At 47.6% G+C, this 25,000-nt stretch overlaps 1 protein-coding gene across 2 annotated transcripts in view; it reads right to left on the reverse strand.

Moving 5' to 3' along the window:
• The window catches only part of LOC143299630 (synapsin-like), an 82,861-nt gene that overhangs the window by 25,538 nt on the left and 32,323 nt on the right, over nucleotides 1-25,000 (reverse strand). For both annotated transcript variants that reach the window (XM_076612927.1, XM_076612925.1), the window contains exons 2-3: nucleotides 7,711-8,907; nucleotides 3,632-3,852 (exon numbers count right to left, since the gene is read on the reverse strand). In XM_076612927.1, the coding sequence (XP_076469042.1) occupies nucleotides 3,632-3,852; nucleotides 7,711-7,791 (302 nt within the window). In that variant the 5' untranslated portion in view covers nucleotides 7,792-8,907. The remainder of the gene's footprint in view (nucleotides 1-3,631; nucleotides 3,853-7,710; nucleotides 8,908-25,000) is intronic.

Here is a 25,000-nt window from a genome sequence, read left to right on the forward strand (position 1 = left end):
TAATTTATTGTAAAGCGCGGTGAGCCTCTCTGAGATGGTGGTACTGCGCTATACAAGTCTGCATTTATCATTTATCATCAATATTATCATCGTCATCGTTAAAATATGTGCACGTGCGTGTTGTCCGGAGTGCTTTTCCAAACTAGTGAATCCATTCCGCCCTGTCCTGGACCAACTCCCGGAAAACAGAAGAAGAAGGAGAAGAAGGAAAAGTAGGAGAAGAAGGAGAAGAAGAAGAAAAACGAGAATGAGAAGAAGGAGACCAAAAATCTCAGATCTCTGGGCTCTTCTTGAGACAAGAATGACGACGAAGATCATGATCGTGAGGGCTACACACACAGGAGGAAACAAGCAACTGAAAGAAAAACAAAGGGGTGAGAATTTGTTTTATGTTGAATGTGGAAAGAGAGGAAAGAGTAACTTCCCCTCAAGCCTTTCCTGACGCCTGTCTTTCTCTTGTTGGCCTTTCTCAGCCACTGTCTTTCCGTCTTTCTCTTGTCGGCCTTTCTCAGCCACTGTCTTTCTGTCTTTCTCTTGTCGGCCTTTCTCAGCCACTGTCTTTCTCTTGTCGGCCTTTCTCAGCCACTGTCTTTCTCTTGTTGGCCTTTCTCAGCCACTGTCTTTCCGTCTTTCTCTTGTCGGCCTTTCTCAGCCACTGTCTTTCCGTCTTTCTCTTGTCGGCCTTTCTCAGCCACTGTCTTTCTCTTGTCGGCCTTTCTCAGCCACTGTCTTTCTGTCTTTCTCTTGTCGGCCTTTCTCAGCCACTGTCTTTCTGTCTTTCTCTTGCCGGCCTTTCTCAGCCACTGTCTTTCTCTTGTCGGCCTTTCTCAGCCACTGTCTTTCTGTCTTTCTCTTGCCGGCCTTTCTCAGCCACTGTCTTTCTCTTGTCGGCCTTTCTCAGCCACTGTCTTTCTGTCTTTCTCTTGTCGGCCTTTCTCAGCCACTGTCTTTCTCTTGTCGGCCTTTCTCAGCCACTGTCTTTCTGTCTTTCTCTTGTCGGCCTTTCTCAGCCACTGTCTTTCTGTCTTTCTCTTGTCGGCCTTTCTCAGCCACTGTCTTTCTCTTGTCGGCCTTTCTCAGCCACTGTCTTTCTGTCTTTCTCTTGTCGGCCTTTCTCAGCCACTGTCTTTCTCTTGTCGGCCTTTCTCAGCCACTGTCTTTCCGTCTTTCTCTTGTCGGCCTTTCTCAGCCACTGTCTTTCTCTTGTTGGCCTTTCTCAGCCACTGTCTTTCCGTCTTTCTCTTGTCGGCCTTTCTCAGCCACTGTCTTTCCGTCTTTCTCTTGTCGGCCTTTCTCAGCCACTGTCTTTCTCTTGTCGGCCTTTCTCAGCCACTGTCTTTCCGTCTTTCTCTTGTCGGCCTTTCTCAGCCACTGTCTTTCTCTTGTCGGCCTTTCTCAGCCACTGTCTTTCTGTCTTTCTCTTGTCGGCCTTTCTCAGCCACTGTCTTTCTCTTGTTGGCCTTTCTCAGCCACTGTCTTTCCGTCTTTCTCTTGTCGGCCTTTCTCAGCCACTGTCTTTCTCTTGTCGGCCTTTCTCAGCCACTGTCTTTCCGTCTTTCTCTTGTCGGCCTTTCTCAGCCACTGTCTTTCTCTTGTCGGCCTTTCTCAGCCACTGTCTTTCCGTCTTTCTCTTGTCGGCCTTTCTCAGCCACTGCGGAGACACAGAGTAGGTTCTTTCTTTCTTTCTTTCTGTCTTTCTCTTGTCGGCCTTTTTCAGCCACTAGACACAGATTAGGTTCTTTCTTTCTTTCTTTCTTTCTTTCTGTCTTTCTCTTGTCGGCCTTTCTCAGCCACTAGACACAGATTGGGTTTGTTCTTTCTTCCTTCCTTTCTTTGTTTCTTATTATTGTTTTTTTTTTCAATCTTGTTTTTTCTTATTTTTTCCTCGTTACTTCTTTCTTTCTGACTTATTTTCTTTTAAATATCTTTGCATCTTTTTTGTTGTATTTTTTTCATCATGTTTGTGTTTTCTTGTTCTTTTTTTTTCTCTCTCTCTCTCTCTCTCCTGTCATAACTTCCTTCCTTTCATTGTTTGTTTGTTTGTGTTTTTCTGTCCAGGAGGAAGGTGGCAGAATGGGTGACACGCCATTTGCCAGTTCAGAGTCCCTGAGGCTCTGGCTTCGAATCCAGTTCTCGCCCTTCCTCCAGCTTTGGACTGGAAATCAAACTGATTCCGATGAGACAATAAACCGAGGTCACGTGTGCAGCACGCCCTTGACGCACTGAAAAAGAACCCATGGCAACGAGAGTGTTGTCCTCTGGCAAAATTCTGTAGAAGAAATCCACTCTGATAGGCAGACAGATAAATATTCATGCACTCAAGGCCTAATTTAGAGCGTTGGATTCGGCTGCTGTCAGGCATCTGCCCAGCTTATATGGATTTGTCCGAACGCAGTGACGCCTCCTTGGGAAACTGAAACTTCTCTCTAATCTTATTTCTTATTTATTTATTTATTTATTTTTATTTATTTATTTTTTTTTTACAAATTTCATGTCCCCCTTGTTTCCCCTTGAATGTTCGCCTCCCCGCTCCTCCCTCTCCCCCCCTCTCTCCTCTCTCACACATTCATTCATTCATTCATTATTCATTTAATCTTTCTTTCTTCTTTCCTTCCTTCCTTCCTTCATGTCTTCCTCTCAGTTGACAGTGTTTCTTTCTTTAGGTGTCTGGTGTGTCCTTTTTTAGCTGTCCTATTTTGAAGGTAAATGCCGAACGAATGCTTCATTTTCAGTATTGAACAGGAGACGAAAAAGAAGAAATCAGTATATTAAAATGAACATTCTGTCCGTCGATTTTCTTTTGTTTTTCCTTTATTTCATTTTTTTTATTCGGTCTTTCTTTCTTTCTTTCTATCGTTAGTCAGGTGTACTCGTTTTCAAACAAGAAATCAATTGTTGCACCTTGACAACTGTGAAGTAGCCCTGAATGAGCCGTGATGCAGCAAGCACAGGCATTGGCATTAGGATGTTGGAACATCAAAGGATACACAGTCATTGGCATTAGGATGTTGGAACATCAAAGGATACACAGGCATTGGCATTAGGATGTTGGAACATCAAAGGATACACAGGCATTGGCATTAGGATGTTGGAACATCAAAGGATACACAGGCATTGGCATTAGGATGTTGGAACATCAAAGGATACACAGTCATTGGCATTAGGATGTTGGAACATCAAAGGATACACAGGCATTGGCATTAGGATGTTGGAACATCAAAGGATACACAGGCATTGGCATTAGGATGTTGGAACATCAAAGGATACACAGTCATTGGCATTAGGATGTTGGAACATCAAAGGATACACAGGCATTGGCATTAGGATGTTGGAACATCAAAGGATACACAGGCATTGGCATTAGGATGTTGGAACATCAAAGGATACACAGGCATTGGCATTAGGATGTTGGAACATCAAAGGATACACAGGCATTGGCATTAGGATGTTGGAACATTAAAGGATACACAGGCATTGGCATTAGGATGTTGGAACATCAAAGGACACAAAGATAAGGCTGCAAAGATCGCCCATGTAACCTAACCCCAAGGGTGTGTGTGTGTGTGTGTGTGTGTGTGTGTGTGTGTGTGTGTGTGTGTGTGTGTGTGTGTGTGTGTGTGTGTGGACTCACCAGTCGGTGTGCTGGTCATCAATGATGAGCAGAATCTTGCAGCGGTCCTTGTTGTAGCCGGCTCGTCCTGACGACGGTGACGACGACGACGACGACGAGAAGAACCGCTGGCCGAAGCCGCCGGCCGGGGCGGTGCGGGAGGGGGAGCTGGGGGCGCTGGGGGAGGGGCCCTTCTTGCTGGGGCTGGGGGGCACCTGTCTCTCCGCGTCCTCCAGCTCGCCCTGTGCAGTGGACAGCACGGAAACGGCGTGTTGGTTTTTTTGTAGGGGGTAGGGGGGATTTTTTCTATTTCATTTCTTTGCTTTGGGAAAAAAAAGATGAAGAGGATAGACAGTGAGTGGGGGGTGGGGTGTAGGGGTGGGGGGCAGAGGAAGGGGAGAGGGAGAGGAAAAGAGAGGGAGAGAAATAGAAAACTATAGAGAGGGAGGTAGAGAATGAGGAGGCAGCGAGAAAGAGAGAGAGTGAGACAGAGAGAGTGAGACAGAGTGAGACAGAGAGTGAGAGAGAAAGAGGGAGAGAGAGAGAGAGGGAAAGAGAGAGAGGGGGAGGGGGAGAGAGAGGGAAAGAGAGAGAGGGGGAGGGAGAGAGATAGAAAGAGGGAGAGAGAGAGAGAGATTTTCCTGTAATGGACTTTGCAAGGGGGGGAAAGAAGAAAGAAAGAAAGAAAGAAGAGGGTGGTGGGTGAAAATCAAACAAAGGGAAGAGTCGTAGTTTAAAAACATGAAGTCAAGAAATGAATGGAGAACAAAGAAATATTAACAGGAGACGTAGAAACTGAGAGGGAGTAAGAAAAACAGAAAGGAAAAAGAGAGGACAGGCTGGCAGACAGACAGATACAGAGATGAACACACACACACACACACACACACACACACACACACACACACACACACACACACACACACACACATTGAGAGAGAGAGACAGAGACAGAGAGACAGAGAGTGAGGGAGAGAGAGGGAGGAATCAGACAGAGACAGACAAAGGGAACGAGAGAAAGAGAACATTTGAAATACTTCATCAAGATGAATGTAATCCATTAAAAATATTTGTCTTATAAGGCAAAAAAAAGGAGTATATGACAAGATATAGGTCTCTCTCTCTCTCTCTCTCTCTCTCTCTCTCTCTCTCTCTCTCTCTCTCTCTCTCTCTCCAACCCATTCTGCACTACATTTTTTTGGATGACATTTGAAATGATTCTTAACGAACATGAAGTAGTCGTTTTGTAAAAAAAATGAAGTTGTGATGTTTTTTATGATCGTCAGTATTAATGAAGTGGGTATAAGTATTTTCCTCCTCTTTCACTCATTCATTCACTCATTCAATGTCTCGTAATTTCCTATTTTAGTACCCTAAATTTAGGGACATGTTATAACGAAACGTTTCGTGAATATTTGAAGGGATTTTACCCATTTTTGTGGTTTCCCCCTCTCTATTTTGAGGGTTAATGAAGGGATTTTACCCATTTCTGTGGTTTCCCCCTCTCTATTTTGAGGGTTAATGAAGGGATTTTACCCATTTCTGTGGTTTCCCCCTATCTATTTTGAGGGTTAATTAAGGGATTTTACCCATTTTTGTGGTTTCCCCCTCTCTATTTTGAGGGTTAATTAAGGGATTTTACCCATTTATGTGGTTTTCCCCTCTCTATTTTGAGGGTTAATGAAGGGATTTTACCCATTTTTGTGGTTTCCCCCTCTCTATTTTGAGGGTTAATGAAGGGATTTTACCCATTTCTGTGGTTTCCCCCTATCTATTTTGAGGGTTAATTAAGGGATTTTACCCATTTCTGTGGTTTTCCCCTCTCTATTTTGAGGGTTAATGAAGGGATTTTACCCATTTCTGTGGTTTCCCCCTCTCTATTTTGAGGGTTAATGAAGGGATTTTACCCATTTCTGTGGTTTTCCCCTCTCTATTTTGAGGGTTAATGAAGGGATTTTACCAATTTCTGTGGTTTTCCCCTATCTATTTTGAGGGTTAATGAAGGGATTTTACCCATTTCTGTGGTTTTCCCCTCTCTATTTTGAGGGTTAATGAAGGGATTTTACCCATTTCTGTGGTTTCCCCCTCTCTATTTTGAGGGTTCTTTCCTTTTTTAGCACCACCCACACCCATCCCGCCAATCCAACCCCCTCACCCCCCATCCCCAACCAGCAAAGGTGAAGGAAAAACAGGGCTGTAGGATTGCACAAGTGCCGGTTGGCACTCGTGAAAAGGGTCATGTCGCACCGTTTTGGAGTGTACGTAACGTGGTATTTCTCACATGCAAAACGCACGATTTATTTTCTCTCGTTAAAGTATGAGTGTATGAAATAGGAATGTATATGACTGACACAGGAAATGATCCAGTGAATGATCGTTAAAATGGGTCTCATAAGTTAGGTGACTAAGACAGGAAATGATCCATAGAATGATCGTTAAAATGGGTCTCATAAGTTAGGTGACAAATACAGGAAATGATCCAGAGAATGATCGTTAAAATGGGTCTCATAAGTTAGGTGACTAACACATGAAATGATCGGTGAATAGTCGTTAAAATGGGTCCCAGAATGTAGGTGACTAACACATGAAATGATCGGTGAATGGTCGTTAAAATGGGTCCCAGAATGTAGGTGACTAACACATGAAATGATCGGTGAATGGTCGTTAAAATGGGTCCCAGAATGTAGGTGACTAACACATGAAATGATCGGGGAATGGTCGTTAAAATGGGTCTCATAAGTTAGGTGACTAAGACAGGAAATGATCCAGAGAATGATCGTTAAAATGGGTCTCATAAGTTAGGTGACTAACACATGAAATGATCGGTGAATAGTCGTTAAAATGGGTCCCAGAATGTAGGTGACTAACACATGAAATGATCGTTGAATGGTCGTTAAAATGGGTCCCAGAATGTAGGTGACTAACACATGAAATGATCGGGGAATGGTCGTTAAAATGGGTCCCAGAATGTAGGTGACTAACACATGAAATGATCGTTGAATGGTCGTTAAAATGGGTCCCAGAATGTAGGTGACTAACACATGAAATGATCGGGGAATGGTCGTTAAAATGGGTCCCAGAATGTAGGTGACTAACACATGAAATGATCGTTGAATGGTCGTTAAAATGGGTCCCAGAATGTAGGTGACTAACACATGAAATGATCGGGGAATGGTCGTTAAAATGGGTCCCAGAATCAAGGTGACTAACACAGGAACAGATCCAATGAATGGTCGTTAAAATAGGTACCAGAATCTAGGTGACTGACACAGGAAATGCTCAGTGAACTGTCGTTAAAATGGGTCCCAGAATCTAGGTGACTAACACAGGAATTGATCCAGTGAATGGTCATTAAAATGGGTCCCAGAATCTAGGTGACTAACACATGAAATGATCAGTGAATAGTCGTTAAAATGGGTCCCAGAATCTAGGTGATTAACACAGAAACAGATCCAATGAATGGTCGTTAAAATGGGTCCCAGAATCTAGGTGACTGACACAGGAAATGCTCAGTGAACTGTCGTTAAAATGGGTCCCAGAATCTAGGTGACTAACACATGAAATGATCCAGTGAATGGTCATTAAAATGGGTCCCAGAATCTAGGTGACTAACACATGAAATGATCCAGTGAATGGTAATTAAAATGGGTCCCAGAATCTAGGTGACAAACACATGGAATGCTCAGTGAATGGTCATTAAAATGGGTCCCAGAATCTAGGTGACAAACACATGAAATGATCCAGTGAATGTTCATTAAAATGGGTCCCAGAATGTAGGTGACAAACACATGAAATGTTCAGTGAATGGTCATTAAAATGGGTCCCAGAATCTAGGTGACTAACACATGGAATGTTCAGTGAATGGTCGTTAAAATGGGTCCCAGAATCTAGGTGACTAACACATGAAATGATCAGTGAATGGTCATTAAAATGGGTCCCAGAATCTAGGTGACTAACACATGAAATGATCCAGTGAATGGTCATTAAAATGGGTCCCAGAATCTAGGTGACTAACACATGAAATGATCCAGTGAATGGTCATTAAAATGGGTCCCGGGATCTAGGTGACTAACACATGAAATGCTCAGTGAACGGCTCACCTGCAAGTCGCCGGAGGAGAAACGACGCTTCAAAAAGGTCATCCCGGAGGAGAAATTCTCCCGGAAACTGGAGAAGGACATGGTGATGGCTTTTCGTCTTTCTCGGGATACACAAGAGAGGACTCTGGGAGCAGGTGTTGAGGATAAAAACAGTGAATACTTCAGTGGCGCTGTGCCGGGGCCATTTCGATGCTCGCAGCTGGTGACGTAATCAAGTTATGTGTTCTTTTTGCTTCCTGGAAGTCCGTTTTGGTGATGCCCATTGACGTGTGCACTTGGGGTGGTCCTCTTTTTCAATGCTGGTTTGGATTCAGTCTGTTTTTTCTTTTCTTTCTGCCTTTCTTTATCGACCTTTATACACCTACTGTTGATTTTATTCACCCCTTAGGGAATCTTTCCAAGTGCTCTGCTTTTCACAAAAGCAATGCAGAGCTCAGCTGTTGGAAATTGAATCTCATTGATTTGTTTCGTTTTCTGTGTTTGTATACTTTTATTCAATATTTCTGTTTTGATTTTGGGGTTTGAGTTTATTCTGTCATCCACCTTTTTATATTGTTCTTTGGATATTTTAAAAGTAAGGATTGACAATCTGGTTTCACCTCAGATTAACTGAACTGAATAATTTACCGATTCTTAGGAGTGTTTTTGATTTCAGATAGTTCATCGTGTATGATTATATGAATAAATGTTGCCACCGACTGTTGCTTGTTGAAATCTGTGGGTAGGAGGCTGTTCTGTTTGCAGATGCCGTGGTTTTGAATGTTTGGTGTCTCTCCCGACTATTGCTGTAATTTGTTTTCTACAACAAATATTTGCTGATTTTTTTTTTAAAGCACTTGTTGTTTTTCTCTCAAATCAAACGTGTTCCTGTTGTATTGACTGCTGCTGTTGTTGTTCTGTTGATGCTGTTGTTTATGTTTCTTGTTGATGTGTCTGCTACCTCTGCTGTTGAAGGCCTCTCCTCTCGGACTGAAAGTGAGAATGACACGAAGTGAGAATAACATGAAGTGAGAATGACAAAATTTGAAAATGATGTTAAGTGAGAATGACGTGTGTTTTTTTGTGTGTGTTTTTTTCTCGTATGGCCGTACTGCTGTCTTCTTGGTCTTTGCCTTTCTCTTCTCTGTCTTCCCCGTCCTCTTCCTTCTGTCTTTCTGTCTCCTCCTCTACGTCACGGGCTGACGCCGGCACTCAGACCTGTCAGGTGAAACAGAACAAAGAATCCACTTTGATGTTGTGTTGCACATTATTCCGTTCGGTTTTTTGGTTTTCGGTACAGTACGGAACATGAAGGACATGACATGACAGAACAAGACAAGACAAGACAAGACAAGACAGGACACTACACTACACTACACTACACTACACTACAGTTCAATACGACACAAGAGAGGACACGATACTATACGATACAACATGATACAATACGATACGATGCAATACAATACAATACAATACGATACGATGCAATACAATACAATACGATACGATACAGGACAACGCATCACAACACGACACGATACAACACATTGCAATACAAGACAAGACAGTAAGACATCCAAAAAGAATGATTCCAAGGCAATTCAATCATTTCATTTTCCGCCTTTCTAAAAAACCAAAAAACAAAACAAGAACAAGAGCAGCAAAGCTCCATTATCCATACAATACAAATGAAAGAGAAAAAAGAAAGCACAAAAAGAAACAGAATGGAGTTTGCTCTGTCCATTGTGTCACGTGGATGAAATCCATTACGGGTTGTTTAACTCCTTGGAAGAACAGGAGATGAAGTCGTACAGCTACTTGAAACCCTTCATCCCATTTCTATATCAAGTGGAGTTTCTCTAAATGAAGTGGAGTTTCTCTAAATGAAGTGAAGTGGAGTTTCTCTAAATGAAGTGAAGTGGAGTTTCTCTAAATGAAGTGGAGTTTTTCTAAATGAAGTGGAGTTTTTCTAAATGAAGTGGAGTTTCTCTAAATGAAGTGGAGTTTCTCTAAATGAAGTGGAGTTTTTCTAAATGAAGTGGAGTTTCTCTAAATGAAGTGGAGTTTTTCTAAATGAAGTGGAGTTTGAAGTGAAGTTTTTCTGAATGAAGTGGAGTTTTTTTTTATGCAGATGAATGGGGAGAGAGTGCTTTAAACGTTCTTCAGTATGTAACATCTGTTTAACATCAGTTCTGGTGGATGTTGTCTGTCTCTGTCTGTCTCTCTCCGTTTCTCCTTCCTTCCTCCACACACACACACACACTCTCTCTCTCTCTCTCCCTCCCCCCCTCTCTCTCTCCCTCTCTGTTTGAGTGTAAGCGTGTACTCGTGTGTCTGCTATCAATCTTACCACCAGTCTCCACACACAACACTGAATGTGGGAGAAGAGGGCTTGGGGTCTTGCTCTGAAAACCACCTCTCTCTGTGTCTGTCTCTGTGTCTCTTTCTCTGTAATTGTCTGTCCGTCTGTCTGTCTGTCTTTCTATCACTGTCTCCTTTTCTCTCTACCCCCCCCCCCCCTCTGTCTCTCTGGGCAGAGTTCTCCATCGATCCTTCATAACCCTCTTCTCACCGAGCGGCCGACGAGGCAGATGTTTGTCGTGGGCAGCACAGCAAGCAGCACGGGAAGAGGCTTTCATTAAAGTTTGGGGAAGGAAGTTGAGAGAGGGGAGGGAGGGGGGATGAGGGATATAGAGGACGTGGGAGGGAGGGGAGGGGAGGGAGGGGGATATAGAGGACGTTGGAGGGAAAGGAAGGGAATATAGAGGACATTGGGGGGAGGGGAGGGGAGCAGGGGACGGGAGGGAGGGGGATATAGAGGACGTGGGAGGGAAGGGAGGAGGGGAGGGAGGGGGATATAGAGGACGTGGGAGGGAAGGGAGGGAGGGAGTGAAGGGGATATAGAGGACGTGGGAGGGAGGGGGAGGGGAAGGGGATATAGAGGACGTGGGAGGGAGGGGAGGGAGGGGGATATGGAGGACGTGGGAGGGAGGGGAGGGAGGGGGGATATAGCAGGACGTGGGAGGGAGGAGGGAGGGAGGGGGATATAGAGGACGTGGGAGGGAAGGAGGGGGAGGGAGGGGGATAGAGGGGATAGTGGGAGGGAGGGGAGGGAGGGGGATATAGGGACGTGGGAGGGAGGGGGAGGGATATAAGGACGTGGGAGGGAGGAGGGGAGGGAGGGGGATATGAGGAGGGGAGGGAGGGGAGGGAGGGGATTAGGGAGTGGGAGGGGGGAGGGAGGGGGATATAGAGGACGTGTGGGAGGGAGGGAGGGGATGAGGAGTGGAGGGGGAGGAGGGGGATATAGAGGACGTGGGAGGGAGGGGGAGGGAGGGGAAGGGGGATATAGAGGACGTGGGAGGGAGGGAGGGGAGAGGTGGAGGGAGGGGAAGGGGGATATAGAGGACGTGGGAGGGAAGGAAGGGGAGGGGAGGGAGGGGAGGGAGGGGGATATAGAGGACGTGGGAGGGGGAGGGAGGGAGGGATAGGGAGGGGGGATTGGGACGTGGGAGGGGGGAAGGGGTAGGAGTGGGGGGAGGGGGATATAGAGGACGTGGGAGGGAGGGGAGGGAGAGGGGGGGGATATGAGGGACGTGGGAGGGAGGGGAGGGAAGGGATATAGAGGACGTGGGAGGGGAGGGGGATATGGTGGACGTGGGAGGGAGGGGAGGGGAGGGGGATATAGAGGACGTGGGAGGGAGGGGAAGGGAGGGGAGGGGAGGGAGGGGGATATGGAGGACGTGGGAGGGAGGGGAGGGGAGGGGGATATAGAGGACGTGGGAGGGAGGGGAAGGAGTGGGATATAGAGGACGTGGGAGGGAGGGGAGGGAGGGAGGGAGGGGGATATAGAGGACGTGGGAGGGAGGGGAGGGGAGGGGGATATAGAGGACGTGGGAGGGAGGGGAGGGAGGGAGGGAGGGGGATATAGAGGACGTGGGAGGGAGGGGAGGGGAGGGGGATATAGAGGACGTGGGAGGGAGGGGAGGGGGATATAGAGGACGTGGGAGGGAGGGGAGGGAGGGAGGGAGGGAGGGGGATATAGAGGACGTGGGAGGGAGGGGAGGGGGATATAGAGGACGTGGGAGGGAGGGGAGGGAGGGGGATATAGAGGACGTGGGAGGGAAGGGAGGGGAGGGGGATATAGAGGACGTGGGAGGGAGGGGAGGGAGGGGGATATAGAGGACGTGGGAGGGAGGGGAGGGAGGGGAGGAAGGGGGATATAGAGGACGTGGGAGGGAGGGGAAGGGAGGAAGGGGATATAGAGGACGTGGGAGGGAAGGGTGAACATATCTGTCTGTCTGTGTCTGTCTGTCCGTCTGTCTAGCTGCACCTCTCTCTCTGTTGTCTCTCTCTCTCTGGCTGTGTGCCTTTGTTCGATGTCTCTGTCTCTCTATCTCTGTCTGTGTGCCTTTGTTCGATGTCTCTGTCTCTCTCTCTCTGGCTGTGTGCCTTTGTTCGATGTCTCTGTCTCTCTATCTCTGTCTCCCTCCCCATCTGTCTCTTGGACTTTTGTTTCTTTGATAAACACACGAAGAAGCAGAAAGGAAAGCTCAGCTTAGCATTCAGCCTGCAGGATTGGATATCGGCCAGTGGCCATTTCCACAATGTCCGCTTCCACAATCTCCGTTCCCGTCACGCTCATTTCCATACTGCCTTTTTACTTCTTTGTCTTCGTGAGGGACAGAGAGAAAGACAGACGGAGAGAGACAAAGACAGAGAGACAGACAGACAGACAGAGAGTATGTGTGTGTGTGTGAATGTGAGTGTGTATGTATTAGTGAGGGCGTGTGTGTGTGTGTGTGTGTGTGTGTGTGTGTGTGTGTGTGTGTGTGCGTGTGCGTGCGTGCGTGTTTGTGTTTGTGTGTGTGTGTGTGTTCCAATGTTTGTGTGAGTATGTGTGTGTGTGTGTGTGTGTGCGCGCGCAGTGTGTGTGTGTGTGTGTGTGTGTGTGTGTGTGTGTGTGTGTGTGTGTGTGTGTGTTCCAGTGTTTGTGTGAGTATGTGTGTGTGTGTGTGTGTGTGTGTGTGTGTGTGTGTGTGTGTGTGTGTGTGTGTGTGTGTGTGTGTGTGTGTGTGTGTGTGTTCCAGTGTTTGTGTGAGTATGTGTGTGTGTGTGTGTGTGTGTGTGTGTGTGTGTGTGTGTGTGTGTGTGTGTGTGTGTGTGTGTGTGTGTGTGTGTGTGTGTGAACGGTCGCGTGCTCACAAACCACAGGCAGCAGAATGATGGACGACACGAACCAGTTCTATAGCACTTTCCTCATCCCATTCTGTGGCCGTGCCATTTCTCTCTCTCTCTCTCTCTCTCTCTCTCTCTGTCTCTGTCTGTCTGTCTCTCTCTGTCCGTCTCTCTCATGGAATGAATATAATGTATGTCTTATTGCCCGAAGACCTACTAATCCTGTTTCGTGAGTTACATTATATTCACGTGGACCTCTTCACTTGGGGCTGAGGCTTGAATAGGGACACACCATTCCCACTCTCTCTCTCTCTCTCTCTCTCCCTCTTTCTCTCTCTCTTTTTCTCCCTCTCTCTCCCCTCTCTCCCAGCTCTCTCTATCTGACATAAACACAGCCATTTCCTCAGGTATTCAAGTTTCACAGAAGAGTAAAGGGAGGGAAGCTGTGTTGATCTACAGTCTGGGTTGTCTCCCCAGACGGCGTTTCCGCACACCAACGGACGACAACTCTTGTCCCGATTCATCAGCACCCACCCCCCAGTGAACCTTTCCTCCCCCCACCCACACACCAACAATGGCCCCGTGGTTTGTGGATCACGACTCATTGCCGTCAGCATGTGGTTTCGGGTTCCATTGTCATCAGTAGTTTGAATTGGGTGATTTTGTGATGGGTAGCCCCACCCCCCACCACCACTCTCAGAACACTGGACATTGTCATCAGGGGTTTGGACTGGGTGATTTTGTGCTGGGTAGCCCCCCCCCCCCCCCCCCCCGACCCCCAAAAAACTCTCAGACCACTGGACATTGTCATCAGGGGTTTGACCTGGGTGATTTTGTGCTGGGTTTTTCCGCCCCAACCACTCTCAGAACCACTGGGCATGATCAGATCGACATTCCAGTTGAACTTGCCAAGAATGTTTGAATCGCTCTCTGTCTCTGTGTCTGTCTCTGTTTTTCTCTCTCTCTGTCTGCTTCTCTCTCTCTCTCTCTTTCTCTCTCTGTGTCTCGCTTGTTTGCTTGTAAAAGATTTTTGAGTGTTAGTCCCAAAACCCCAAATGTAATGATTTATGGTGATCTTGGTCGATATCCATTATACATTGATAGTTGCATCAGTACTTTGCGATACTGGTTTAAGCTAAATCAGATGTCTCTATCGAGAATCTCGAAACAGGCGTACCTAATGAGCGTAAATAAGATGACATTCAATGCTGATATGTCTTCGAGAAATTGGGCAGATAGACTGAAACATTGCTCAGACATTTATGGGTTTTCAGAAGTTTGGATGAATGGCGGGGTTGGGGATGTAAATGTTTTTCTTAAAATATTTAAACAGCGCATGATAGATGGCTTTAAACAGGATTGGGCAAGCAAACTCAACGGAAGTAATCGTTTTGAAACATATAGGTCATTCAAATCCTTATTACAACCTGAAAAATACTTATCTCATCTTACCATCAGTAAATTTAGATCGGCTTTCATTAAGTTCCGTTTTGGTATAAATGAACTAAAAATAAATCAGCGTTATCGTGATGTTTTGAAAAACTGCCCATGTGGTGGTAGAATAGAGAACGAACTACATGTACTAACAGCCTGTCCATTATATGATGATATTAGAAGGAAATATTTGCTTAAGCATATGCAAAATATTAGAAATCTGTCATTATCTTTTCTGCTGCAAAACGAAAGTTGTAATGTGACCAGAGATGTTGCAATGTTTGTTTTTTATGCATTAAGACTGAGAGAAGAGCACTCTCAGCCCTAAACAGACATATCAGCCCTGTGCTTTTCATTTAGTTTACTTGTTCTCAGTGAGCTCACTGTGTATTAAGTGGATTGTTTTCGTTCTTCCTATTTTATTTTAGTTAAGATGTGTGTGCAACACGTGCACCCAAAATGTATACAGGTCGGTGACCTTACATTAAAATTCTTGCATTCTTGCATTCTCTGTGTCTCGCTGTGGTGTGTGTGTGTGTGTGTGTGTGTGTGTGTGTGTGTGTGTGTGTGTGTGTGTGTGTGTGTGTGTGTGTGTGTGTGTGTGTGTGTGTGTGTGTGTGTGTGTGTGTGTGTGTGTGTGTGTGTGTGTGTGTGTGTGTGTGTGTGTGTGTGTCCCCCCTCTCTCTCTGTGTCTCTCTCTATCCATCTATCTATCCCCCCTCCCCTCTTTTTTCATGCTCGGATTATGATTTTTACTTTTTTTTCTTTTTCACCCCACCCCTTCTTTCTTTCCGTTTTCCTTTTCTTTCCATATTATCAGTCTTTCTGTCACAGGATCATCCTGTCTCTCTCCATCTCTCTCTCCTTTCTTTCCATATTGTCAGTCTTTCTGTCACAGGATCATCCTCTCTCCATCTCTCTCTCTCCTTTCTTTCCATATTATCAGTCTTTCTGTCACAGGATCATCCTGTCTCTCTCCATCTCTCTCTCCTTTTCTTTCCATATTATCAGTCTTTCTGTCACAGGATCATCCTGTCTCTCTCCATCTCTCTCTCCTTTCTTTCCATATTGTCAGTCTTTCTGTCACAGGATCATCCTGTCTCTCTCCATCTCTCTCTCCTTTCTTTCCATATTATCAGTCTTTCTGTCACAGGATCATCCTGTCTCTCTCCATCTCTCTCTCCTTTTCTTTCCATATTGTCAGTCTTTCTGTCACAGGATCATCCTGTCTCTCTCCATCTCTCTCTCCTTTTTTTCCATATTATCAGTCTTTCTGTCACAGGATCATCCTGTCTCTCTCCATCTCTCTCTCCTTTTCTTTCCATATTATCAGTCTTTCTGTCACAGGATCATCCTGTCTCTCTCCATCTCTCTCTCCTTTTCTTTCCATATTATCAGTCTTTCTGTCACAGGATCATCCTGTCTCTCTCCATCTCTCTCTCTCCTTTCTTTCTATATTGTCAGTCTTTCTGTCACAGGATCATCCTGTCTCTCTCCATCTCTCTCTCCCTTTCTCTCTTATCCCATAGATTCTTTTATAATAAGCAATACACGTCCCTCCCTCTCTCTCTCTCCCTCTCTCTTTTCTTTCTTCTTCTCTTTCTGATCTAAGAATTATTTGTGCATGTTCTTATGTTGTTCATATTGTTTTCTTTTTTTTTCTTTTTGGTGACATAATTTGAAATTTATTCATGTAATGTTATGGTTTTGTATTGAGTATTTATTTTCCCTTTTCGTGAGGGCAGGATGAAAACAAGTCATTTGTTTTTATTTCTTTTTTCCCTCAATAAAGAAAAGGTTCGTAATTTCATTCGTTCACTCTATTTGTCTGTCAAATAAAAACTGGTGTTCTCAAATATAATTAGAACAATTACATTGTCTTTTTTCCGAGTATTTTGTATTCCACACATTTTAGTCGTAATTCACAGATAATAGCAGTGATACTGATTTATGTGTTTCGGAGACATGAGGATGTTTCAGAGTGACTTTGAAAAATCTATTTATAGCGTACTGTAGTTTACAAGAGTCGAATTCATTTCATAGGGTGAGAGGCTTTGGGAGGCAGCTATCACTTCATTTGCAAGTCTTGAAACGCCTTGTTTCGGTCTGTTAGGTTGAAGGTTAAAGTTAAAGGTTAAAGGCCTTTTATGGTGATGGGGGCAGTGAATTCATACCCAGTGTGTAGAGCTCAGCATAGCAAGGCGGGGCCCAGTCCTCTCCTTCCGCCGTTTTCACCTCCCCCAACCAGTGATTACCCACCATTCACACCTGGCTGCAGTGTAAAGTGCCTTCCCCAGCCAGTGATTACCCACCATTCACACCTGGTTGCAGTGTAAAGTGCCTTCCCCAGCCAGTGATTACCCACCATTCACACCTCGTTGCAGTGTAAAGCGCCTTCCCCAGCCAGTGATTACCCACCATTCACACCTGGCTGCAGTGTAAAGTGCCTTCCCCAGCCAGTGATTACCCACCATTCACACCTGGTTGCAGTGTAAAGTGCCTTCCCCAGCCAGTGATTACCCACCATTCACACCTGGCTGCAGTGTAAAGTGCCTTCCCCAGCCAGTGATTACCCACCATTCACACCTAGCTGCAGTGTAAAGTGCCTTCCCCAGCCAGTGATTACCCACCATTCACACCAGCTGCAGTGTAAAGTGCCTTCCCCAGGACACAACGCCATGCCCAGCCAGTGATTACCCACCATTCACACCAGCTGCAGTGTAAAGTGCCTTCCCCAGGACACAACGCCATGCCCAGCCAGTGATTACCCACCATTCACACCAGCTGCAGTGTAAGGTGCCTTCCCCAGCCAGTGATTACCCACCATTCACATCAGCTGCAGTGTAAAGTGCCTTCCCCAGCCAGTGATTACCCACCATTCACACCAGCTGCAGTGTAAGGTGCCTTCCCCAGCCAGTGATTACCCACCATTCACACCAGCTGCAGTGTAAGGTGCCTTCCCCAGCCAGTGATTACCCACCATTCACACCAGCTGCAGTGTAAGGTGCCTTCCCCAGCCAGTGATTACCCACCATTCACACCAGCTGCAGTGTAAAGTGCCTTCCCCAGCCAGTGATTACCCTCCATTCACACCAGCTGCAGTGTAAGGTGCCTTCCCCAGCCAGTGATTACCCACCATTCACACCAGCTGCAGTGTAAGGTGCCTTCCCCAGCCAGTGATTACCCACCATTCACACCAGCTGCAGTGTAAGGTGCCTTCCCCAGCCAGTGATTACCCACCATTCACACCAGCTGCAGTGTAAGGTGCCTTCCCCAGCCAGTGATTACCCACCATTCACACCAGCTGCAGTGTAAGGTGCCTTCCCCAGCCAGTGATTACCCACCATTCACACCAGCTGCAGTGTAAAGTGCCTTCCCCAGGACACAACGCCATGTCCAAACGGGGCCTTGAACCCTGATCACTGGTGGACTCTGGATCACAAGTTCAGCTGTGTAATTAATCATTCCAGTTGTGTCCACAAATGTTCCGTGCTCGTATTGCTGAAGGACATGAGTGGGTGGTGGGGTGACGGGGTGGGGATGTCGGGGTGGAGACGCGAATTCCAGAAAACTGCCGACGTCATCATCATCAATCAAGTTCTAAGAAATGGAAGGTCACGACCTCTTGACGGTAACGAGTCATCGCGTGACTAATTTACATAATTGATTGGGGGACAGAGCAGTGTGTGTGGGTGTGTGGGAGGGGGGGGGGGGGGTTGGGGGGGGGGGGTGAAACATGTAGCTGTGTTTACAGGCATGTGCATGTTTCAGGGGACTGGTGTGTGGGTGTGGGGGGTGGGGGTGAATCATGTAGCACGTGTGTGTGTGTGTGTGTGTGTGTGTGTGTGTGTGTGTGTGTGTGTGTGTGTGTGTGTACTTGTGTCTGACCGCCAAGTTGTGTGGTCTGTGAAGAAGGGGACATGAGGTTCATGTTGCTGTGGGATTCACGTGACTCAACTTGTTCCCCCCCCTCCCCTCCCCCTTCTCTCTCTGTCTCTTGTCTCCTTGTTGCTGACTTCCTCCCTCTCTCTCCTCTCTGTGTCTGTCTGTCTGTCTGCCCGTCTTTCTCTGTCTCTCTGTCTCTGCCTGTGTCGTTGTTTGTATGTCTGTCTTTCGTTGTCTCATTCGTCATTTATCAGATGGATTCCCCCGTCTCCTCGACGAAGGCGGCAGTACGTCGCAGGTCCTCCAGTCCTCCGTAGAGCTTCCGGGCCGCTGGGATTGGGTCAGGCCAGGTTTTCTCTCAGAGCGCTTGGTGGAGCAGGCAGGACTGCAGCAGATGTTCTGTTGTCTGTCTGTCTGTTCTGCAGCGGCACTGCTCTGTGTCGCCGATACGGAGTTTCGTGTATAGGTGGTGTTTCAGGCGGTTGTAGCCTGTCCTGAGCCTGAAAATGGCTACCTGCTCTCGACGAGTCAGCAGGTAGTACGGGTCTGCTCTGTTGTGGCGTGGATGCTGCTGCTTCCACTTGTTCTGCAGCTTGGCCTTAATGATGGTCCTGGATTCAGAGTAGCTGGTAGACCTGTCCGTCTGCTCTTTCGTAGTGCTTTCCTTTGCCAGGGAGTCAGCAGTCTCGTTGCCAAGCACGTTGCAGTGGGAGGGAATCCACTGCAGGGTGACTGTGTGACTTGTGCAGAGGGATGCGAGAGAGTAGGACAGATCGTTGAGTTCTGGATCTCTCTTGGACTAAAGGGCCTGCAAGATGGACAAGGCGTCGGTCAGGAAGACAACCTTGTGACTGGCGTAGGGGCTGACCTCGATGTGGGCTGCTGCAGTTTTCAAGGCTTCTGCTTCGGCTCTGTAATTGGTGGAGTACAGGCCGGTAGCGAGGCAGACCTTTTCTTCTCTGCCTCCTGGATACTGAACATAGACTCCTGCCCCTCCGTTCCGAATGGCATCTGCCGCAGAACCGTCGGTGTAGACATGAGTCCAGAACTCTTTGGGGAACTGGGTGTGGAGGTGTTCACGGGTGAGGGACTTTCTTTCAGGGCCTCTTTGGGAATCTTTGGGGCCAACACCAGGGATGCTGCACTGGGTGGGGGGAGGGGTTCCTTTGCTCCAGGCAGGGACGGCAAGACACCGGAGTATCAATTTGGAGGCATGGTCAAGGATATCCCGATGTTGCCGTTCTAGGATCCTGCTCTGGTGTACGAAGCTCCCTTTCTTCAGCCGTCCTTTTGTTGGCTGGAACAGTCTGTCCTTCATGGGGTGGCCTTGCAACCTCTTGAACTTGGCAGCCTGGGTCAGGAATTTGGTGTCTCTGCGGTCCTCAAGGGGCTGGAGCTCTGTGATGGTTTCAAGCTCCTGAATTGGCGTAGACCTCATGGCCCCTGTGATGATATGGGTACAGACTCCTGAGGGTCGTGTTGTCTGCGCCCCATGTTGTTCCTGCCAGCTTCTTCATGAGGGCAAGTCGTACCTTTTGCTCTCGATTCTGCTTTCTCTGCTTGCTTCTTCCACGTCAGGCGTTTGTCAAAAGTGACTCCCAGGTACGTGGGGTTGTTCTCAGCAAGCAGAGTTTGTCCATTGATGCGCAGGTTGGCCTTCTGTTCTTTGGGTGAGAGGCTGAAAACAGTGTAAGTGGTCTTTTTTTGCATTAATTGTCACCAGCCACTGTTTTGTCCAGCTTTCGAGAACATTCAGTGCCTGCTGTAGTCTGTAGTTGGCAGTTGTGAGGTGTTCGTCCGAGCACCATAGGACAAGACCATCTGCACAGATGGCTCCCTGGACTTTGCGTGTCACATCTTTGACGATGTCGTTGATAAAGACGAGGAATAGTGTCGGGCTGAGGACACCTCCTTGAGGAACTCCTTCTCTCAGTGTCTTCTTCCGACTGTATGCTCCATTGACATGAACTCGGGTCTTCCTATTGTTCAGGTACTGCGAGATCCACTGCGAGGTAGATACAGCCAGTCACACCACTCTTCTGGAGCCCCTGATGATTCTTCATTTCATCATGGACTTGTTGTTTTCTGTCCTCTGACACAGTGATGTTGCTGATCTGCTCATAGCTGTCTATGAAGCAGTTTGCTGCCTCTCTCCCTGTCACCATCTCCTGGTCTTTTTGAAGCGTGACAGACGCTGACCTTGTCTCTTCGTTGTTCATGGCTTTGGTGAGTGTCCAACATGGCCCGTAGTTCATGTGAGCGCCACGTGGAATTGCCTTTGAGGCTGCTTTCAGGATGGCTTGGTTGAAGTTTTTGGTGGCTCTGTTGATTTTGTAATCGTCCATTTTCATGGTCTTGCAGTACCCGTCAGAGGCCCTTGAACATCTCCCAATCCGCCTTCTTGTAATTCCATCAGGGAAAGGACTTGGCATCGCTTGGTGTATACTGCAAATTGATGGCCAGTAGTATTGGTCTGTGGTCGCTGCCTCCCAACTGTCTTTGTACCTTCCTGTTGGTTTTTTGGGCAAGGACTTCAGTGGCAAAGGCAAGATCTGGGGTGGTCGTGGTGAGCCATCAGGGAGAGAAGGAGGTTGGTGGGTTTTCTGGATCATTCAGCAGAAGCAGATTGCTCTCTATCTGCCAGTCCTCCACTTCGTCTCCTCTTCGGTCATTCTCACTCTAACCCCAACAGGTTGAGTGGCTGTTAAAGTTACCTACTACCAAGCAGTTCTCTGATAGTATGTCCATTCTCTGTAAAGAGAGCTCTTTGTCTTGAGGGCAGCATACGTTGAAGATGGTGACACAGTCTTGTCCACTGTAATCTTGATTCCGTGGATTTCAGCTTCCTGATTTGTATCCACTGTAAATACTGAGGCTGATAAACTGTTCTTGACGAGTGTCTGCACTCCTCCTTTTGATCTTCCTTCTCTGTCCATCTTGAAGGTTTGGTAACCTCTGACTCTAAACTTGTGGTTGGATTCCAGGTGTGTCTCCTGGATACAGGCCACATCGATGTTTTTTGCATACAGTCTTTCAGTAAGTGGAATCTTTTTGTGGTAGACGCTCTCTGCATTCCATTGGAAAATGTTTAGTGGTCTAGAGGTTTCTCCCGGGTCAGATGTTTTTCGGCCATTGTCTGTCTTACTCTCGAGTCTCTGTCTCCCATCTTTCTGTCTTTACCTGCATCGCTATCTCCCTCCTTCATTCTCTCCAATCAATATTCCTCGCCACCCCCACCCCCAGCCCCCTTAGCCTTGACACACAGAAAGAAACAGAGACGCTACACAAACACACAGACAGATAAAGAAAGAGAAGAGAGGTAGACATGGATAGGTAGATAAATAGATAGATAGATAGATAGAGAGAGAGAGAGACTGAGAGAGAGAGAGAGAGACTGAGATAGAGAGAGAGAGAGAGAGAGAGTCTGAAGAGAGAGAGAGAAAGAGAAAGAGACAGACAGACAGACAGACAACCAAAGATCAATAACTCATCATCCTGGCAGTACTCAAGCGGCACTGATGGTCAGGTAAAAAAATTAAAAACAAATAAGGCTGGAACCTTCAGCCCACGCACCGTGTTTGTGGAATGGTAAGGTACACACACACACACACACACACACACACACACACACACACACACACACACACACACACACACACACACACACACACACACACACACACACACATCCTCCTCCTCCTCCTCATTATTATCATCATCGATCCTGCAACTCCTGCACAGAGAAGAAATAATGGCGATAGGGTTGTGTTCTTGGTTGGTGATGGTGGTGGTGGTGGTGGTGGTGATAGTGGTGATGGTGGTGGTGGTGATGGTGGTGGTGGTGGTGGTGATGGTGGTGGTGGTGGTGGTGGTGATAGTGGTGATGGTGGTGGTGGTGATGGTGGTGATAGTGGTGGTGGTGGTGGTGGTGTTGGTGATGGTGGTGGTGGTGTTGATGGTGGTGATGGTGATGGTGGTGGTGGTGTTGATGGTGGTGATGGTGATGGTGTTGATGGTGATGATGGTGATGGTGGTGGTGGTGTTGATGGTGGTGATGGTGATGGTGGTGTTGATGGTGGTGATGGTGGTGATGGTGATGGTGGTGATGGTGTTGGTGATGGTGGTGATGGTGGTGTTGGTGTTGATGGTGGTGATGGTGATGGTGGTGTTGATGGTGGTGATGGTGATGGTGGTGTTGATGGTGATGATGGTGGTGATGGTGGTGTTGATGGTGTTGATTGTGATGGTGATGGTGGTGTTGATGGTGATAACTCATTGTCATGCTGCCAGTCAGCCCTGCAATGTCCCGTGTCAGTGACGATAATGATGTCATGCTGCCAGTCAGCCCTGCAATGTCCCGTGTCAGTGACGATAATGATTGTCATGCTGCCAGTCAGCCCTGCAATGTCCCGTGTCAGTGACGATAATGATTGTCATGCTCCCAGTCTACCCTGCAATGTCCCGTGTCAGTGACGATAATGATTGTCACGCTGCCAGTCAGCCCTGCAATGTCCCGTGTCAGTGACGATAATGATTGTCATGCTCCCAGTCAGCCCTGCAATGTCCCGTGTCAGTGACGATAATGATTGTCACACTGCCAGTCAGCCCTGCAATGTCCCGTGTCAGTGACGATAATGATTGTCACGCTGCCAGTCAGTCCTGCAATGTCCCGTGTCAGTGAGGATAATGATTGTCACGCTGCCAGTCAGCCCTGCAATGTCCCGTGTCAGTGACGATAATGATTGTCATGCTGCCAGTCAGCCCTGCAATGTCCCGTGTCAGTGACGATAATGATTGTCATGCTGCCAGTCAGCCCTGCAATGTCCCGTGTCAGTGACGATAATGATGTCATGCTGCCAGTCAGCCCTGCAATGTCCCGTGTCAGTGACGATAATGATGTCATGCTGCCAGTCAACCCTGCAATGTCCCGTGTCAGTGAGGATAATGATTGTCATGCTGCCAGTCTACCCTGCAATGTCCCGTGTCAGTGACGATAATGATTGTCATGCTGCCAGTCAGCCCTGCAATGTCCCGTGTCAGTGAGGATAATGATTGTCACACTGCCAGTCAACCCTGCAATGTCCCGTGTCAGTGACGATAATGATTGTCACACTGCCAGTCAGCCCTGCAATGTCCCGTGTCAGTGACGATAATGATTGTCACACTGCCAGTCAGCCCTGCAATGTCCCGTGTCAGTGACGATAATGATTGTCATGCTGCCAGTCAGCCCTGCAATGTCCCGTGTCAGTGACGATAATGATTGTCATGCTCCCAGTCTACCCTGCAATGTCCTGGCTCGCTCGTCGGTGGTTCTGATACACTGTTCCCAAACAGGTGTGGACCACTTTGTAAAAGGTACAGACTTCATCAAAACTTACGGACCACTCCATAAAGGCAGGTGTGTTTTCATTATGAAAAGAGATGGTTCCAATCCTGCAGGCTGCCTGTGGTCTGTCACTCACGTCTCTCAACACACAGACAGCTGTTCCAGGTATGTGTGACCCATAACACAGCTTGAAACATGCATCTGGAAGTGGATGTTTCGGCCAAACTTTAAACGTATTAAGTGTTTGATGAAGCAGGTCCTGCTGACGAGGGATTCCCGTTGAGGGAGGGACCTGTGTCACTGGTCAGGTCTGCTGCCATGCCATTAGCCGGCATCACTCACAGCATCCCTTGCACCTATATATATTTACAGCCTTCCCACAAAATGTTGGTGGGTCTTGTTGACTGCTACAGGGGACTGTACAGTGTCTTTGTGTTTCCAAAGCCAGTCTGTCCCGACTCCCGCACGAGAGAGAGAGAGAGAGAGACAGAGAGAGAGAGAGAGAGAGAGACAGAGAGAGAGAGAGACAGACAGACAGACAGACAGAGAGGAGTGCGTGTTTGTGAGTGTGTGTGTGTGTGTGTGTGTGTGTGTGTGTGTGTGTGTGTGTGTGTGTGTGTGTGTGTGTGTGTGCGCAGCTATGACAGGACAGGATTTCCATAAGTGGAGTTGAGTGGCATGCTGTCTGGACTGCTTCATTAGACACACACACACACACACACACACACACACACAAACACACACGCGCGCACGCACGCACGCACGCACACACACACACACTCCACCCACCCACCACACCAACCCCCCCCCAACACACACACCACCACCACCACCACCCCCTGTCACTGGCGCCACAGTTGTCTCCCCTGTGACCACTTTGCACAACCACTCCACGGCCCAAGACAATCATCGCCAGGACATTTTGCTGGCACATTTTGGGGGGGTGGGGGGCTGTGGGGTGGGGGGTGGGGGAGGGGGTGTGTGTGGGGTAGGGATGAGGGGGGAGCAGACAATCATCGCCAGGACATTTTGCTGGGACATTTTGGGGGGTGGGGTGGTGTGTGGAGGAGGGGGTGGTGTGGGGGGGATGAGGGGGGAGCAGACAATCATCGCCAGGACACTTTGCTGGCACATTTTGGGGGGTGGGGTGGTGTGGGGTGGGGGTGTGGGGGAGGGGGGGGGTGTGGGGGGTGGGGATGAGGGGGGAGCACCCAGCATTGACAGTGTATTGTGCTGTGTTATGTTTTGTTGTGCTGTGTTATGTTTTGTTGTGCTGTGTTATGTTTTGTTGTGCTGTGTTGTTTTTTTGCCATCACTGTACTGTGCTGTACTGTATAGCATTGTGTTGTGGTGATTCACCTTCACTGTACTATACTGTATAGCATTGTGTTGTGGTGATTCACCTTCACTGTACTATACTGTATAGCATTGTGTTGTGGTGAGTCACCATCACTGTACTGTGCTGTACTGTATAGCATTGTGTTG

This window comes from Babylonia areolata, chromosome 25 (assembly GCF_041734735.1).
Source record: "Babylonia areolata isolate BAREFJ2019XMU chromosome 25, ASM4173473v1, whole genome shotgun sequence".
Classification (NCBI taxonomy): domain Eukaryota; kingdom Metazoa; phylum Mollusca; class Gastropoda; order Neogastropoda; family Buccinidae; genus Babylonia; species Babylonia areolata.